The 17,727-nt window shown below is 38.3% G+C and overlaps 1 protein-coding gene across 1 annotated transcript in view; it reads left to right on the top strand.

Annotated features, from left to right (window-relative positions):
• The window catches only part of SRSF12 (serine and arginine rich splicing factor 12), a 42,863-nt gene extending 25,837 nt beyond the window's left edge, over positions 1–17,026 (top strand). The window contains exon 5 of the mRNA XM_077162398.1: positions 16,572–17,026. Within this exon, the coding sequence (XP_077018513.1) occupies positions 16,572–16,941 (370 nt within the window). The 3' untranslated portion in view covers positions 16,942–17,026. The remainder of the gene's footprint in view (positions 1–16,571) is intronic.
• The last annotated feature ends 701 nt before the right edge of the window (positions 17,027–17,727 follow it).

Genomic DNA, 17,727 nt, shown 5'->3' with positions numbered 1-17,727 from the left:
AGCTGAAGCTTGCATAAGAGTAACCTTTAGAGTAGCTTCTCAGCTCTGAACTCTCAGCTGCTAATACCTTATCTGTTACACTTCTTTTCCCACTTTTGTTTAGGATGATATTGTCGATCCCCCAGTGCCAGGGCCAGGCTCATCCTTGGGAGTCATATCCTGTGTTACCAGGGAGACTTTCAGCCTTGGTAGTCATGTCGTCCATAGTGGGGAGGGTAATAATTTCACTTGGAGAGTTGGGTTTAGAGAGTGAGAGGCCAATCTAAGCAACAGAAGAGGTCCTCCAGAATTAACTCTTAGGCATAACTGTAGGTAAGCTAAGCTTCTCCACTACATGAATAAGCTTCACAAGAGCAAGCCACAAGATCAAGGGCTTGCCCTGTGACATGGGAGTCCCTAATGTTTGAGATAGTATCGGGTTTCCTTGGTGATAATGTTTAATACTTTTCATATTTTTTCTCCCATGCCTCAAGGGACTTTGCCAATTCTTTTTGACTACCTACTTAACATACTCTGGGATGTATCTAGGCATTAGATTAAACTATTCAAGATTACCAACCCTCATTCCCATTCTGGGCTCCCTGTGTTCGGGTTGTTTAAATGATATATCCAGACAGGTTGAGTTAGATTATGTGCTACTGAAGATTTAGGTTCTGGGAAGAAAAAAACCTTTCTTCCTTTGGTCTCATAGAGTAGGTTAAGCTCTAAAATACAGACAATGTCTTCCTTAGCCCTGTATTCTGAAATACCTTAATCCTGACCTGAACAGCTTTATTCTTATCTCTTATTGAAGCCTATTTCTTTTTTGATTTATTTAACAGTTGTTGAATTTGGCAATGCTGACTTTCAGAACAGCAGAACTCCTACTCTGAGTCTTAGGTGAAACACAGATACCAAAAGTTCCAGGGAGATACCAGGTTGTACATACATAGCACAACCTCTCAAAATCTGAATGAGACCATGGCAATCATCTTTTGTTTTTGGCTTATTTTGCATCACAAAATGTCTCACAGATTCATTCACAACACTGCATGCCTCACAACTTCATTCCTTTCCATAGTAGCACAATATTTGATCATATGTATTCACCACCATTCTACTTCTCAGTGAGTGTATCCTTCAGCCACCTCCATCCATTGGTCATGTATAATGTCCATAATTAACAGTCCATCAACACTTTTAATTTTATGCAATTTTCATGACTCCCAAGAGAAAATTAACTGATAAACCTACCCTCACCAAATAGAAAATCCAAGCCTCCCCTTAACTCTTGGGCTAAAGATATGATAGGCATTTTTCTAATGAGCAAATACAGATGGCTAAAAAGCACATGAAGAGATGCTCATTTTCATAAGGGAAATGCAGATCAAGACTACAATGATATGCCACCTCACACCTATAAGAATGGCTGCAATTAAACAGGAAACTACAAATGTTGGAGAGGATGTGAAGAAATTGGAACACTTACGCATTGCTGGTGGGAATGTATAATGGTACAGTTGCTATGGAAGACAGTCCGGCGGTTTCTCAGAAAGCAAAATATCGAGTTGACCTGGCAATGCCACTATATAGTATATACCCAGAACAGAATACCCCCCATTATTGATGCCTGGAATTGCTATGGTACTGTTCATGTCTTCCTGTTAAACATAGCCCATACCATGCAATAGCAGTTTTCCCCCAGTATCCTGATATCATACACTCTTTGTACAAGATTCATAGCTTTGAAATAGTTCATGCAAGAACTTATTCATATTTGTAGTATTAATTCGTGGGACACATGGGTCTATACAACCCCTTTCAATCATGTTCACCTTGAAAATGGCAATATTACTTATAGACCCACTAATGAACTGCCTTCACTTCTATCCGTTCCCTTACTTTTAAGTTCAACCTCTTAGTTAACCGTTCACCCATCTCTAGCTTCCATTTATATCTATGTCCCCTATATTTGTATTATAAGCATCTGAATTTACCTTTACCATGGTCATAAAAGCAAAATCATACAGTATCTGTCCTTTGTGTCTGGCTTATTTCACTCAGCATTATTTCTTCATGGTTAATCTACCTTGTCCTGTGTTTCAGGACATTATTTCATCTTATGGCTACATAATATTCCATCGTGTGTGTATGTATATATATATATATACTTATATAAAATATATATAGGGTATTTTATTAATCCACTCATCTCTTGTAGGCACTTGTGTTGTTTCCATCTTTTGGTGCTTGGGTGATTGTGCATTATGCTGCTGTGAACATTGGTGTGCAAATGTCTGTTTGTGTCACTGATTTCAGCTGTTCTGGGTATATACCATGTAGTGGTATTGCCAGGTCAACTCAATATTTTGTTTTCTGAGAAACCGCCAGACTGTCTTCCATAGCAACTGTACCATTATACATTCCCACCAGCAATGCATAAGTGTCCCAATTTCTTCACATCCTCTCCAACATTTGTAGTTTCCTGTTTAATTGCAGCCATTCTTATAGGTGTGAGGTGGCATATCATTGTAGTCTTGATCTGCATTTCCCTTATGAAAATGAGCATCTCTTCATGTGTTTTTTAGCCGTCTGTATTTGCTCATCTAAAATACGCCTATCATATTTTTAGCCCATTTTGTGATTGGGTTGTTTGTTCCTTTGATGTTGAGTTGTATGATTTCTTTATGTATACACGATATCAAACTTTTATCTGATGTGTGATTTCCAAATATTTTCTCCCATTGAGTTGGCTGCCTCTTCTCCTTTTTTGACAAAGTCTTTTGAGGCTCAAAGGCATTTGATTTGAGGAGTTCTCATTTATCTGTTTTTTTTTCTTTTGTTGCTTGTGCTTTGGGTGTAAAGTTTAGGAAGCTACTTCCTATTACTAGGTCTTGAATATGTTTCTTTACATTTACTTATAGGGGTTTTATGATACTGGTCCTTATATTTAGATGTTTGAATCACTGAATTAATTTTTGTATAGGGTGTAAGGTAAGGGTCCTCTTTCATTCTGTCGGCTATTGATAATCCAGTTCTCCCATGCCCATTTATTGAAAAGACTGTTTTGTCCCAGTTCAGTTGAGTTGGGGGCCTTGTTGAAGATCAGTTGATCATAGATTTGGTAGTCTGTTTCTGAACTCTTGATTCTATTCCAATGGTTGTTACTTCTATCTTTGTGCCAGTACCATGCTGTTTTGACCACTGTGGCTTTATAATAAGCTTTAAAAGCTCCTTTTTAGAATATTTTTAGCTATTCTGGGTCACTTTCCCTTCTGGATGAATTTGGTGACTAACTTTTCTAAGTCTCCAAAATAGGTTGTTGGAATTTTAATTGGTACTGCATTGAATCTCTAGATCAATTTGGGTAGAATTGACTTCCTAACTACATTTAACCTTCCTATCCATGAGCAGGAAATGTCTTTCTACCTATTTAGATTTTATTTTATTTCTTTTAGCAATGTTATGTCATATTTTTTTTTTTTTTGGTGTACAGGTCCTTTACATCCCTAGTTAAGTTCATTCCTAGATACTTGATTCATATAGTTGCTATTTTCGATGAAGTTTTTTCCTTAATTGACTCCTTGGTTAGGTCATTGCTTGTGTGTAGAAACATGACTCATTTTTGCACATTAATCTTATATCCTGCCAACTTGCTGAATTTGTTTATTAGTGCAAGTAACTTTGTCATAGATTTCTTAGGATTTTCCAAGTATAGTATCATATCATCTGCAAGTAATAAAAGTTTCACTTCTTCCTTTGTGATGTGGATGCCTTTTTTTTTTCTTTTTTTCTGCCTGATTGTTCTGGCTAGAACTTCTAGTACAGCATTGATTAGTAGTGGTGACAGAGGGCATCCTTGTCTCATTTCCAGTCTTAGGAGGAAGGCTTTCAGTTTCTCACTGTTGAATACGATGCTGGCTATGGGTTTTTCATTTGTGCCCTTTATTATACTGAGGAAGTTCACTTTGATTCCTACCTTTGATGTGTTTTTATCAGAAAAGGGTGTTGAATTTTGTCTAATGCTTTTTCAGCATCAATCTAGATGACCATGTGATTTTCTGTTTCAATTTATTAATGTGCTGTATTACATTACTTGATTTTCTTGTGTTGAGCCACCCTTGCATTCCTGGTATAAACTCCACTGGGTCGTGGTGTATAATTCTTTTAAAATGTTGTTGGATTTGATTTGCTAGTATTTTCTTGGGAATTTTTCATCTATATTCATTAGGGAAATTGGCCTGTAGTTTTCTCTTCTTTTAGCATCTTTACCCAATTCTGGTATTAGACTGATATCAGCATCTTAAAACGAGTTGGGTAGTATTCCCTTTTCCTCAATTTTTGGAAAAGTTTGAGCAGGATTGGTGTTAGTTCTTAATGGAATACTTGATAAAATTCCCCCACGAAGCCACCTGGCCTTGGGCTCTTCTTTGTAGGAAGATTTTTGATAACTAATTGAATCTCTTTTGATTGGTTTGTTGAGATCTTTTATTTCTTTTCAAGTCAGTATAGTTTGTTCGTGTGTTTTTTAGAATTTGTCCGTTTCACCTAGGTTGTCTAGTTTGTGGTGAATAGTTGTTCATAGTATCCTCTTATATCAGGGTCTGTAGTAATGGCCCCCCTCTCATTTCTGATTTGTTTATTTGCATCCTCTCTCTTTTTTTCTTTGTCAGCCTTGCTAGTTAGCAGTCTACCAGTTTTATTGATTTTCTCAAAGAACCAACTTTTGGTTTTATTGATTCTTTCTATTGTTCTTTTGTTCTTCAATTCATTTAATTCTGCTTTAATCTTTGTTATTTCTTTTCTTCTATTTGCTTTGGGGTTAGTTTGCTGTTCTTTCTTTAGTTCCTCTAGGTGAGCAGTCAAGTCCTTGATTTTTGTTTTCTTCTTTTTTTTTTTTTTTTATCTTTTTTTTTATTAATTAAAAAAAGAATTAACAAAGCAATTAGAAATCATTCCAATCTACATGTACAATCAGTAATTCTTAATAACATCACATAGTTGCATATTCATCATTTCTTAGTACATTTGCATCGATTTAGAAAAAGAAATAAAAAGACAACAGAATAAGAATTAAAACAATAATAGAAAAAAAAAACCAAAAAAAACAAAAACAAAAAACCTATACCTCACATGCAGCTTCATTCAGTGTTTTAACATAATTGCATTACAATTGGGTAGTATTGTGCTGTCCATTTCTGAGTTTTTATATCCAGTCCTGTTGTACAGTCTGTATCCCTTCATCTCCAATTATCCCTTCTCTTTTTTTTTTTTTTTTTTTTAATTAACGGAAAAAAAGAAATTAACCCAACATTTAGAGATCATACCATTCTACACATGCAATCATTAATTCTTAACATCATCACATAGATGCATGAACATCATTTCTTAGTACATTTGCATTGGTTTAGAAGAACTAGCAACATAACCGAAAAGGATATAGAATGTTAATACAGAGAAAAAAATAAAAGTAATAATAGTAAAATCAAAACAAAACAAAACTAAACAAAACAAAAACCTATAGCTCAGATGCAGCTTCATTCAGTGTTTTAACATGATTACTTTACAATTAGGTATTATTGTGCTGTCCATTTTTTTTTTTTTATTAATTAAAAAAAGAATTAACAAAACAATTAGAAATCATTTCAATGTACATGTACAATCAGTAATTCTTAATAACATCACATAGTTGCATATTCATCATTTCTTAGTACATTTGCATCGATTTAGAAAAAGAAATAAAAAGACAACAGAATAAGAATTAAAACAATAATAGAAAGAAAAAAAAACAAAAAAAACAAAAACAAAAAACCTATACCTCACATGCAGCTTCATTCAGTGTTTTAACATAATTGCATTACAATTGGGTAGTATTGTGCTGTCCATTTCTGAGTTTTTATATCCAGTCCCGTTGTACAGTCTGTATCCCTTCATCTCCAATTATCCCTTCTCTTTTTTTTTTTTAATTAACAGAAAAAAAGAAATTAACCCAACATTTAGAGATCATACCATTCTACACATGCAATCATTAATTCTTAACATCATCACATAGCTGCATGATCATCATTTCTTAGTACATTTGCATTGGTTTAGAAGAACTAGCAACATAACCGAAAAAGATATAGAATGTTAATATAGAGAAAAAAATAAAAGTAATAATAGTAAAATCAAAACAAAACAACACAAAACAAAACAAAAACCTATAGCTCAGATGCAGCTTCATTCAGTGTTTTAACATGATTACTTTACAATTAGGTATTATTGTGCTGTCCATTTTTGAGTTTTTGTATCTAGTCCTGTTGCACAGTCTGTATCCCTTCAGCTTCAATTACCCATTGTCTTACCCTGTTTCTAACTCCTGCTGAACTCTGTTACCAATGACATATTTCAAGTTTATTCTCGAATGTCCGTTCACATCAGTGGGACCATACAGTATTTGTCCTTTAGTTTTTGGCTGGATTCACTCAGCATAATATTCTCTAGGTCCATCCATGTTATTACATGGTTCATAACTTTATCTTGTCTTAAAGCTGCATAATATTCCATCGTATGTATATACCACAGTTTGTTTAGCCATTCTTCTGTTGATGGACATTTTGGCTGTTTCCATCTCTTTGCAATTGTAAATAACGCTGCTATAAACATTGGTGTGCAAATGTCCGTTTGTGTCTTTGCTCTTAAGTCCTTTGAGTAGATACCTAGCAATGGTATTGCTGGGTCGTATGGCAATTCTATATTCAGCTTTTTGAGGAACTGCCAAACTGCCTTCCACAGTGGTTGCACCCTTTGACATTCCCACCAACAGTGGATAAGTGTGCCTCTTTCTCCGCATCCTCTCCAGCACTTGTCATTTTCTGTTTTGTTGATAATGGCCATTCTGGTGGGTGTGAGATGATATCTCATTGTGGTTTTGATTTGCATTTCTCTAATGGCCAGGGACATTGAGCATCTCTTCATGTGCCTCTTGGCCATCCGTATTTCTTCTTCTGGTAGGTGTCTGTTCAAGTCTTTTTCCCATTTTGTAATTGGGTTGGCTGTCTTTTTGTTGTTGAGTTGAACAATCTCTTTATAAATTCTGGATACTAGACCTTTATCTGATATGTCGTTTCCAAATATTGTCTCCCATTGTGTAGGCTGTCTTTCTACTTTCTTGATGAAGTTCTTTGATGCACAAAAGTGTTTAATTTTGAGGAGCTCCCATTTATTTATTTCTTTTTTCAGTGCTCTTGCTTTAGGTTTAAGGTCCATAAAACCACCTCCAATTGTAAGATTCGTAAGATATCTCCCTACATTTTCCTCTAACTGTTTTATGGTCTTAGACCTAATGTTTAGATCTTTGATCCATTTTGAGTTAATTTTTGTATAAGGTGTGAGATACGGGTCTTCTTTCATTCGTTTGCATATGGATATCCAGTTCTCTAGGTACCATTTATTGAAGAGACTGTTCTGTCCCAGGTGAGTTGGCTTGACTGCCTTATCAAAGATCAAATGTCCATAGATGAGAGGGTCTATATTTGAGCACTCTATTCGATTCCATTGGTCGATATATCTATCTTTATGCCAATACCATGCTGTTTTGACCACTGTGGCTTCATAATATGCCTTAAAGTCCGGCATCGCTAGACCTCCAGCTTCGTTTTTTTCCTCAAGATGTTTTTAGCAATTTGGGGCAACCTGCCCTTCCAGATAAATTTGCTTATTGTTTTTACTAATTCTGAAAAATAAGTTGTTGGGCTTTTGATTGGTATTGCATTGAATCTGTAGATGAGTTTAGGTAGGATTGACATCTTAATTATATTTAGTCTTCCAATCCATGAACACGGTATGCCCTTCCATCTATTTAGGTCTTCTGTGATTTCTTTTAGCAGTTTTTTGTAGTTTTCTTTATATAGGTTTTTTGTCTCTTTGGTTAAATTTATTCCTAGGTATTTTATTCTTTTAGTTGCGATTGTAAATGGGATTCATTTCTTGATTTCCGCCTCAGCTTGTTCATTACTAGTGTATAGAAAAGCTACAGATTTTTGAATGTTGATCTTGTAGCCTGCTACTTTGCTATACTCATTTATTAGCTCTAGTAATTTTGTTGTGGATTTTTCTGGGTTTTCTACGTATAGTATCATATCGTCTGCAAACAGTTATAGTTTTACTTCTTCCTTTCCAATTTTGATGCCTTGTATTTCTTTTTCTTGCCTAATTGCTCTGGCTAGAACTTCCAACACAATGTTGAATAATAGTGGTGATAGTGGACATCCTTGTCTTGTTCCTGATCTTAGGGGGAAAGTTTTCAATTTTTCCCCATTGAGGATGATATTAGCTGTGGGTTTTTCATATATTCCCTCTATCATTTTAAGGAAGTTCCCTTGTATTCCTATCTTTTGAAGTGTTTTCAACAGGAAAGGATGTTGAATCTTGTCAAATGCCTTCTCTGCATCAATTGAGATGATCATGTGATTTTTCTGCTTTGATTTGTTGATATGGTGTATTACATTAATTGATTTTCTTATGTTGAACCATCCTTGCATACCTGGGATGAATCCTACTTGGTCATGATGTATACTTCTTTTAATGTGTTGTTGGATATGATTTGCTAGAATTTTATTGAGGATTTTTGCATCTGTATTCATTAGAGAGATTGGTCTGTAGTTTTCTTTTTTTGTAATATCTTTGCCTGGTTTTGGTATGAGGGTGATGTTGGCTTCATAAAATGAATTAGGTAGTTTTCCCTCCACTTCGATTATGTTGAAGAGTTTGAGGAGAGTAGGTACTAATTCTTTCTGGAATGTTTGATAGAATTCACATGTGAAGCCGTCTGGTCCTGGACTTTTCTTTTTAGGGAGCTTTTGAATAACTAATTCAATCTCTTTACTTGTGATTGGTTTGTTGAGGTCGTCTATTTCTTCTTGAGTCAAAGTTGGTTGTTCATGTCTTTCCAGGAACCTGTCCATTTCATCTAAATTGTTGTATGTATTAGCGTAAAGTTGTTCATAGTATCCTGTTATTACCTCCTTTATTTCTGTGAGGTCAGTAGTTATGTCTCCTCTTCCATTTCTAATCCTATTTATTTGCATCCTCTCTCTTCTTCTTTTTGTCAATCTTGCTAAGGGCCCATCAATCTTGTTGATTTTCTCATAGAACCAACTTCTGGTCTTATTGATTTTCTCTATTGTTTTCATGTTTTCAATTTCATTTATTTGTGCTCTAATCTTTGTTATTTCTTTCCTTTTGCTTGCTTTGGGATTAGTTTGCTGTTCTTTCTCCAGTTCTTCCAAGTGGACAGTTAATTCCTGCATTTTTGCCTTTTCTTCTTTTCTGATAAAGGCATTTAGGGCAATAAATTTCCCTCTTAGCACTGCCTTTGCTGCATCCCATAAGTTTTGATATGTTGTGTCTTCATTTTCATTTGCCTCTAGGTATTTACTAATTTCTCTTGCAATTTCTTCTTTGACCCACTGGTTGTTTAAGAGTGTGTTGTTGAGCCTCCATGTATTTATGAATTTTCTGGCACTCCGCCTATTATTGATTTCCAACTTCATTCCTTTATGATCCGAGAAAGTGTTGTGTATGATTTCAATCTTTTTAAATTTGTTAAGACTTGCTTTGTAACCCAGCATATGGTCTATCTTTGAGAATGATCCATGAGCACTTGAAAAAAAGGTGTATCCTGCTGTTGTGGGATGTAATGTCCTATAAATGTCTGTTAAGTCAAGCTCATTTATAGTAATATTCAGATTCTCTATTTCTTTATTGATCCTCTGTCTAGATGTTCTGTCCATTGATGAGAGTGGTGAATTGAAGTCTCCAACTATTATGGTATATGTGTCTATTTCCCTTTTCAGTGTTTGCAGTGTATTCCTCACATATTTTGGGGCATTCTGGTTCGGTGCGTAAATACTTATGATTGTTATGTCTTCTTGCTTAATTGTTCCTTTTATTAGTATATAGTGTCCTTCTTTGTCTCTTTTAACTGTTTTACATTTGAAGTCTAATTTGTTGGATATTAGTATAGCCACTCCTGCTCTTTTCTGGTTGTTATTTGCATGAAATATCTTTTCCCAACCTTTCACTTTCAACCTATATTTATCTTTGGGTCTAAGATGTGTTTCCTGTAGACAGCATATAGAAGGATCCTGTTTTTTAATCCATTCTGCCAGTCTATGTCTTTTGATTGGGGAATTCAGTCCATTAACATTTAGAGTTATTACTGTTTGGATAATATTTTCCTCTACCATTTTGCCTTTTGTATTATATATATCATATCTGACTTTCCTTCTTTCTACACTTTTCTCCATGCCTCTCTCTTCTGTCTTTTTGTATCTGACTCTAGTGCTTCCTTTAGTATTTCTTGCAGAGCTGGTCTCTTGGTCACAAATTCTCTCAGTGACTTTTTGTCTGAGAATGTTTTAATTTCTCCCTCATTTTTGAAGGACAATTTTGCTGGATATAGGAGTCTTGGCTGGCGGTTTTTCTCTTTTAGTAACTTAAATATATCATCCCACTGCCTTCTAGCCTCCATGGTTTCTGCTGAGAAATCTACACATAGTCTTATTGGGTTTCCCTTATATGTGATGGATTGCTTCTCTCTCGCTGCTTTCAAGATCCTCTCTTTCTCTTTGACCTCTGACATTCTAACTAGTAAGTGTCTTGGGAAACGCCTATTTTGTCTACTCTCTTTGGGGTGCGCTGCACTTCTTGGATCTGTAATTTTAGGTCTTTCATAAGAGTTGGGAAATTTTCAGTGATAATTTCTTCGATTAGTTTTCTCCTCCTTTTCCCTTCTCTTCTCCTTCTGGGACACCCACTACACGTATATTTTTACGGTTCACATTGTCTTTGAGTTCCCTGATACCTTGTTCAAATTTTTCCATTCTTTTCCGGATAGTTTCTGTTTCTTTTTGGAATTCAGATGTTTCATCCTCCAGATCACTAATTCTATCTTCTGTCTCTTTAAATCTGTCATTGTAGGTATCCATTGTTTTTTCCATCTTTTCTACTTTATCTTTCACTTCCATAAGTTCTGTGATTTTTTTTTTCAGTGTTTCTATTTCTTCTTTCTGTTCAGCCCATGTCTTCTTCATGTCCTCCCTCAATTTATCGATTTTGTTTTTGAAGAGGTTTTCCATTTCTGTTCGTATATTCAGCATTAGTTGTTTCAGCTCCTGTATCTCATTTGAACTATTGGTCTGTTCGTTTGACTGGGCCATATGTTCAATTTTCTGAGCGTGATCCGTTATCTTCTGCTGGCGTCTGGGCATTTAGTCAGATTTCCCTCGGTGTTCGACCCCACAGGTTGAAAGATTTTTCTGTGCAATCTCTGGGTTCTGTTTTTCTTATCCTGCCCAGTAGGTGGCGCTCGTGGCACACGTTTGTCTACGGGTTCCACCAGTGAAAGTTGCTGTGGGTCCTTTAACTCTGGAAAATTCTCGCTGTAGGGAAGGTTCGGCAGCCGAAGCGTCTTGGAAGAGTGCCAGCCGGCCTGGGGTTCCAAATGCGGGGAGGGTCGCCGGCCGCCGCAGCACGGGAGAGCGTCCGGCCGAATTAGCTAGTCGGCCCGGGGCGCCAAGCGTGGCGGGAGGGCGCCAGCTGTTGCAGCCCGGGAGAGTGCACTGTTCCCAGCCGGACGGGGGAGTCACGTGTTTGGAAGGGATCCCCCGGTCACTGTTCTCCGCAGTCTGGGGATTTCCGACCCAACTCTCTCAGTTGGTCCGGGGGGGCCTCGCGTGGTGGGGCACCAGCCGCCGCGGCCTAAGGGGACCGCCTGTCCAATTCTACCAGCTGGCCTGGGAAGGTGGAAGGGAGGCACTCCGGTCGCTTGCCATCCCACCCAGGAAAGCCCGTGCCCCTTGGTGATCTCACCGGAGCTGGTTCTCCCAGATAGTCAGCCGTTCCAGGATGGGGTACGCCGTCCCTTTGATCTCCCTCGTGGCTCCGGGAGCTGCTCTGTATTATCTCCACTCCCCCAGTAGCTGTTCTGGAGGAGGAAAGGTGAGGGTGGCAAGGCTGTCCTACTTTCAATTTTTGATCCTTTTATTTTCAATCTATTTGTGTCCTTGGGTCTAAGATGAGTCTCTTGTAAGCAGTATATATCTGGATCATATTTCCGAATCCATTCTGCCAATCTGTATCTTTTAATTGGTGAGTTTAGTCTGTTAAAATTCAGAGACATTTCTTACATCTACCATCTTATCCTTTGGATTTTATTTGTCAGCTCTAGATATTCTTTTCCCTCCTTCTCTTTTTATCCTTTAAGTTACCTTTCCTGGTACTCTGCAATTCTGTGCCCTCCTCTAGACCTCCCTCTCCTATCTTTTTTTTTTTCCTCAGCTGACAAAACTCCCTTTAGTATTTCTTATAGGGCTGGTTTCTTGTTGACAAATTCGCTTTTGTTTGCCTGTGAAATTTTTAATCTCTTCCTCAGTTTTGAAGGATAATTTGGCTGGATACAGAATTCTTAGCTGTAAGTTTTCTTCTTTCAGCATCTTAAATATATCATACCACTGCCCTCTTGCCTCCATAGTGCCTGTTGAGTAGTCCAAATTCAGTCTTATGTGGTTTGCCTTGTATATGGCAGATCACTTTTCTCTTGTCGCTTTCAGGATTTTCTGCTGCTCTTCAGCATTTTACAGACTGATTAGTATGTGTCTTGGAGTAGGCCTATTTGGATTTATTCTATTTGGGGCTTGTTGGGCCTTTTTGATTTCTACAATTATGTCTTTTATTAGGTTTGGAAGGTTTTCCCCCATTATATTCTCAACTAATCTTCCTAGCCCTTTACTCTTCTCTTTTCCTTCTGGGACATCAGTGATTCTTATGTATATGTGCTTCATTTTATCTATCATATCCCTGAAATCTGATTCAAAATTTTTCCATCTTTTTTGCTATTTATCCTTTTCTCTGTTTGAAATCAATTGTCCTGTCCTCTGGTTTGCTTATCCTTTCTTTTGCCTCTTCAAATGTGCTGTTGTGTATCTCTAGTACATTTTTTATTTAGTCTTCAGCATCTTTAATCTTTGTGACATCCGCTTTTTTTCTTTTTATTCTTTCAAATTATTCTTTATGCTCTTCTAGTGTCTTCTTGATCAACTTTGTGTCATTAGCCAGCCCATTGATTTTATTTGGTAGAGTTAAAAATAACATCTTTGATTAGTTGTCCCAAAGTCTGTGACTCCTCTAGTGTTTTAATTTGGTCATTAGGCTGGGCTTTATCTGCTTGCATCTTTATATGCTTTGTGATTTTCTGTTGCCCTTGAGATATGTAATTATCTTGATAGGTTTACTTTGGAAGTTGATTTTCTTCAGTAGTCTCAAGTTTTGCATTTGTAGGATGGGTGCAGGTCAGGACGTAAGGTGTGGGGCGGGGTGCACCAGGGCAGTGATGGGCTGTGGCACAGGGATAGGTGTGGGTTGGAGGTGCTATGCTGGTGCCCAGGAGCATGGAGTGTGGAGCGTGGGGCTGTGTGGGAGAGGCATGGGCTCTGTGGGGGCAAAGTGCAGTTTGGGCAGGCCTTTGGTGCACGGGAGCAGGGTGTGGCAGGGCTTGAGGGGACTTTGCAGGTACCTCAGGGTGGGTCCGTAGGCAGATGGCAGATGGGCATGTGGAGCACAGGGTCATGGGTATCAGAATGTGGCATTCGGGGCACAGAGGTCTGGGTACAGGGGGGTGGAACACAGGTGTGCACATGTGCTGGGTACAGGTTGCAGGGGTGCTGGGGTTGGGAAAGCAGGGCTGGGGTGTGGGGGTGTTCTAGTTTGCTTGGTGCCGGAATGCCATATACCAGAAATGAAATGGCTTTTAAAAAGGGGAATTTAATAAGTTGCTAGTTTACAGTTCTGAGGCCGAGAAAATGTCCAATTAAACAAGTCTGTAGAAATGTCCAATCAAAGGCATCTGGGGAAAGATATCTTGGTTCAAGAAGGTCAACGGTCAATGTTTGTCTCTCAGCTAGAAGGGCACATGGCAAACATGGCGGCGTCTGCTGGCTATCACGTGGCTCTACCAAAAAAGGGACTCTCTCCAAAATGTTTCCTCTTTTAAAGGATTCCAGTAAGCAACTCCACCTTCAGTGGGTAGAGACACCCCTCCATGGAAATCATCTCATCAAAAGTTACCACCCACAGTTGGGTGGGTCACATCTTCATGGAAACAATCAAAATGCTCCCACCCAGCAATATTGAATGAGGATCAAAGGGCATGGCTTTTCTGGGGTCCACCACAGATTCAGACTGGCACAGGGGGTGTGGGGTGTGGATGCACACTTGTACCAGAGGGGAGGGAGGCCAGGATGCAGATTTGTGAGGGCAAGTCACTGGTCTCAGTGGGGAGGGGTGTCCGGGGGAGCTGGGATGCAGATGTGCACACCTGTGGGGTAGGGAATGGGGTACATGTGGTGGGGGGGTAGGATGAGTGTGTGTGGGGAAGGAGGGGCTGAGGCAGGGGTTCATGCATGCATCGGTCTGGGGATGCAGAGCACTGGTGTGTGCCTGCACAGAGCTTGGGAGGTGTGGGGTGTGCATCTGCATGGGCTGGGGGTGGATGTGGCACAGATGTATGGATGAGCACCTTCAGGGTGTGGGGTGCAGGTCCTGAGGGGGAGTATAATGAGAGTGTGCACCTGCACAGGTGAAGTGGGTGTGCATATGTGTGCAGGGGAGTGGTTGGGGTGAGGTGTGTGGGGCCAGGGTGGGTGTGTGTGTGTGTGCAGGGGAGGGGGCTGGGGCCAACTGCATGGGGCTGGGATAGGTGTGCACACATGCGGAGCCAGGAGTCTGGAGCAAGGATGTGCAGGGTGTGGGGAGGGGAGTGGTGCTTGGAGTGCCAGGTGGTGGGGCTTGAATGTGAATGTGGGGGGACAGATGGAAGTGGTGCGGGTTGCTGTGGGGGATAGGTGGCACACCTGAGTATGGCTTGTTTGAGGAACGCAGCTTGGGTTACTTCTTAGTCCTCGTTTCCCTGTCCATGAACTCCTGAGGGCTCTGGGCCTCAATATGGGAAGGAAAGCATTAGGCCATTTGCACTAGCTAGATGGTCTTCATTTCTCTGCATCTCAATTCCTCCGCTTTTCAACCAGGGTTTCCCTGTGTGGTGTAGAAGACCCTCTCAGGGTACTTGCACCCTGGAATCGCTGTCCTAGTGATTTTTCTTTCTGTAGCTGTTCCTTGGAGCAGGAGTGAATTCAGCCTATCCAATTCTGCCATCTTCCTGGAAGTCTGTACCAATTAAGTTTTAACACCCCTTTCCTTAGCCTTTGACACCCCCCCGTAAACTATATTCTGGTTTCTCACTTTATAAATTTGCTTATTTTAATTCTTTCATATCAGTGAGATCATAAAAAGTTTGTATTTTTGTTTCTGGCTTATTTCACTCACAAGTATGTCTTTGAGGATCACCCATGTTTTGCATGTATCAGAACTTCCTTTTCTTGACCGTGTAATAGTTCATTCTGTATATGTGTGTGTGTGTGTACATATATACACACGCCACATTTTGCTTATTCCTTCATCATTTGATGGACACTTGGGTTTCTTCCATCTTTCGGCAGTTATGAATTATACCACTGTGAACAAAAGTGTACAAATATCCATATGAGACGCTGATTCTGACAAGGCCTGGTTTTAGGCATTGTTAAGTCAGTTTTGCACCTTCTCCTAGGATGTGGCCCTTTTGGGTTCTTAATTGAAGCCTGGGTAACAACCCAATGTTCCTCCACCATTTGGGAGCTTGAACTCCAGTCTTTCTCCCAAATATGTGACTGATAAAATTTCAGCTCAGTTCTTGAATCTCCCAGATACTGTTTTCTGATGACCTCTTGGAGTCCCGTCCTTTGTGTGCACAGCTTTAGATGATGGCCAGTAACTTGAGGAGAATTTGTATACAGATTTTAAGGTTTCTTTTCTGTAATTCCCTCTTCTCTGCCATTTGTTCCTCAAACCTGACATCCCTGAATTCTAACCCTTCTATCTCTTCTGCTCAGAGAGCCGTTTTCTGCTTTGGCTCTATTCCCGCATGTTGTCATTTGTAAAGCTGTCTTAATAAAAGATCCGAGGTTCATAACTACTTGTTATGCGTCTACTGATTGTTCTCCAGTGCTTTCAACCTGTCATTTTATAAATTTTGTCCAATATTTTTTATAACTATTTTATATAGGCAAGTTAGTCTAATACAAGCTTCTCTATCATGGAGGACTCACAAGTCCTGCCTTCAGGGTTTGTTGTGTGTTTTTTTTTAAATAAGCATTATAAACAAAATAATTTTTTCCTTCCTCCCTCCCTCTCTTCTTCCCTTCCTATGCCTTCTAGGATGTATGTAGCTCAGACTAAATATGCAGAGTATTTTTCAAAATTGATCCATATCATAAAATATATCCAACAAATGAAAAAATCTTATGGTCATATATTCCAGTGTGACAAATAGTACAAGCTTGTTACTTATATTTGAAGCAAAAGCATGCATAATAAAATTAGAATTTCTTTTAGATTATGTCCTAAAAATATAACTGTTATTCCAAGTATTTTTATAGGTTCCTGAAAATGATGTTTCATAATCTATTTACTAATTTTGTGTGAAATATATGTTGTAACATTCTGGATGTTTGCAGGTCTCGACACAGACGATTTTGTTATAGCCAGTCTAAATCTCGGTCTAAATCACTACCAAGGCGGTCTACCTCAGCAAGGCAATCAAGAACTCCAAGAAGAAATTCTGGTTCTAGAGGACGGTCAAGGTCCAAGTCCTTACAAAAAAGGTCCAAGTCAATAGGAAAATCACAGTCAAGTTCACCTCAAAAGCAGACTAGCTCAGGAGCAAAATCAAGAGCACATGGAAGACATTCTGACTCCATAGCAAGATCCCCATGTAAATCTCCCAAAGGGTATACCAATTCTGACACTAAAGCACAAATAGCGAAACATTCGCATTTTCGGTCACGTTCCAGATCTCAGAGTTATCATCATAAAAACAGTTGGTGAACAGCTACAGAAGAGCACTACATAGTCTTTATTATACACTGTCTCTCATTATGTTAAAATAAAATTTTTCAAGGCTTAAAGAAAATTGAGTTGATATTAGTCACTTTGGGTATGTGCATAAAATAAACTCTCTCTAGCTTTGGATTAATAAAGATTTGGTCTCAGTTTAAGAGCCCATGTCACATATTATGTGTCTAATGTCACCATTTTATGGATCATTTTTGTTTACATTGTAGCAGAAGGGTACTTTTCAGAGCAAATGGGTAAAATGGCACTAATTTGGAAAATTCTATTTGAATATTAAATATTAGTAATATTAATATGCTTTACAAAAGTATTGTTATTTTAAAATACTTTTAGTTTCATGTAAAAAGTAATTATGACTGTATAATTGCATACAGCAAACTTAAACTATTTGACATGATACATTATGTCTACTTTGTGTCTTCTGTTTAAATTTGGATCAATTTCTGATGGATAGTAGTTCATATAAAATTCTGACCTATATAGAGACTAGACATTCAAAATATATATTCTCTCCTGAACTCAAAGATGTTTTTATTTTTGTTGGGTGAAATAGTGTAGACAATTTCACATTTAATTGCATTCTGTACATGTTCCTTTCAGCCATGTCAAAATTTTTTAGAAATATTGAATTTTTAAAAATTTGAGAACTGCTTCTCTAAAAACTATAGTGTGCACACTCAGCAATCCAAAAATGTTCATATCAAAGCCTTATACATTTGAAAAGTGGTACATTTTCTATAGTCATATTTTATACTATTA

Source organism: Tamandua tetradactyla, chromosome 5 (genome assembly GCF_023851605.1).
Source record: "Tamandua tetradactyla isolate mTamTet1 chromosome 5, mTamTet1.pri, whole genome shotgun sequence".
NCBI classification, from domain to species: domain Eukaryota; kingdom Metazoa; phylum Chordata; class Mammalia; order Pilosa; family Myrmecophagidae; genus Tamandua; species Tamandua tetradactyla.
The sequence above is the reverse complement of the archived record's forward strand: the minus strand, read 5'-3'. Positions and strand labels throughout refer to the sequence as shown.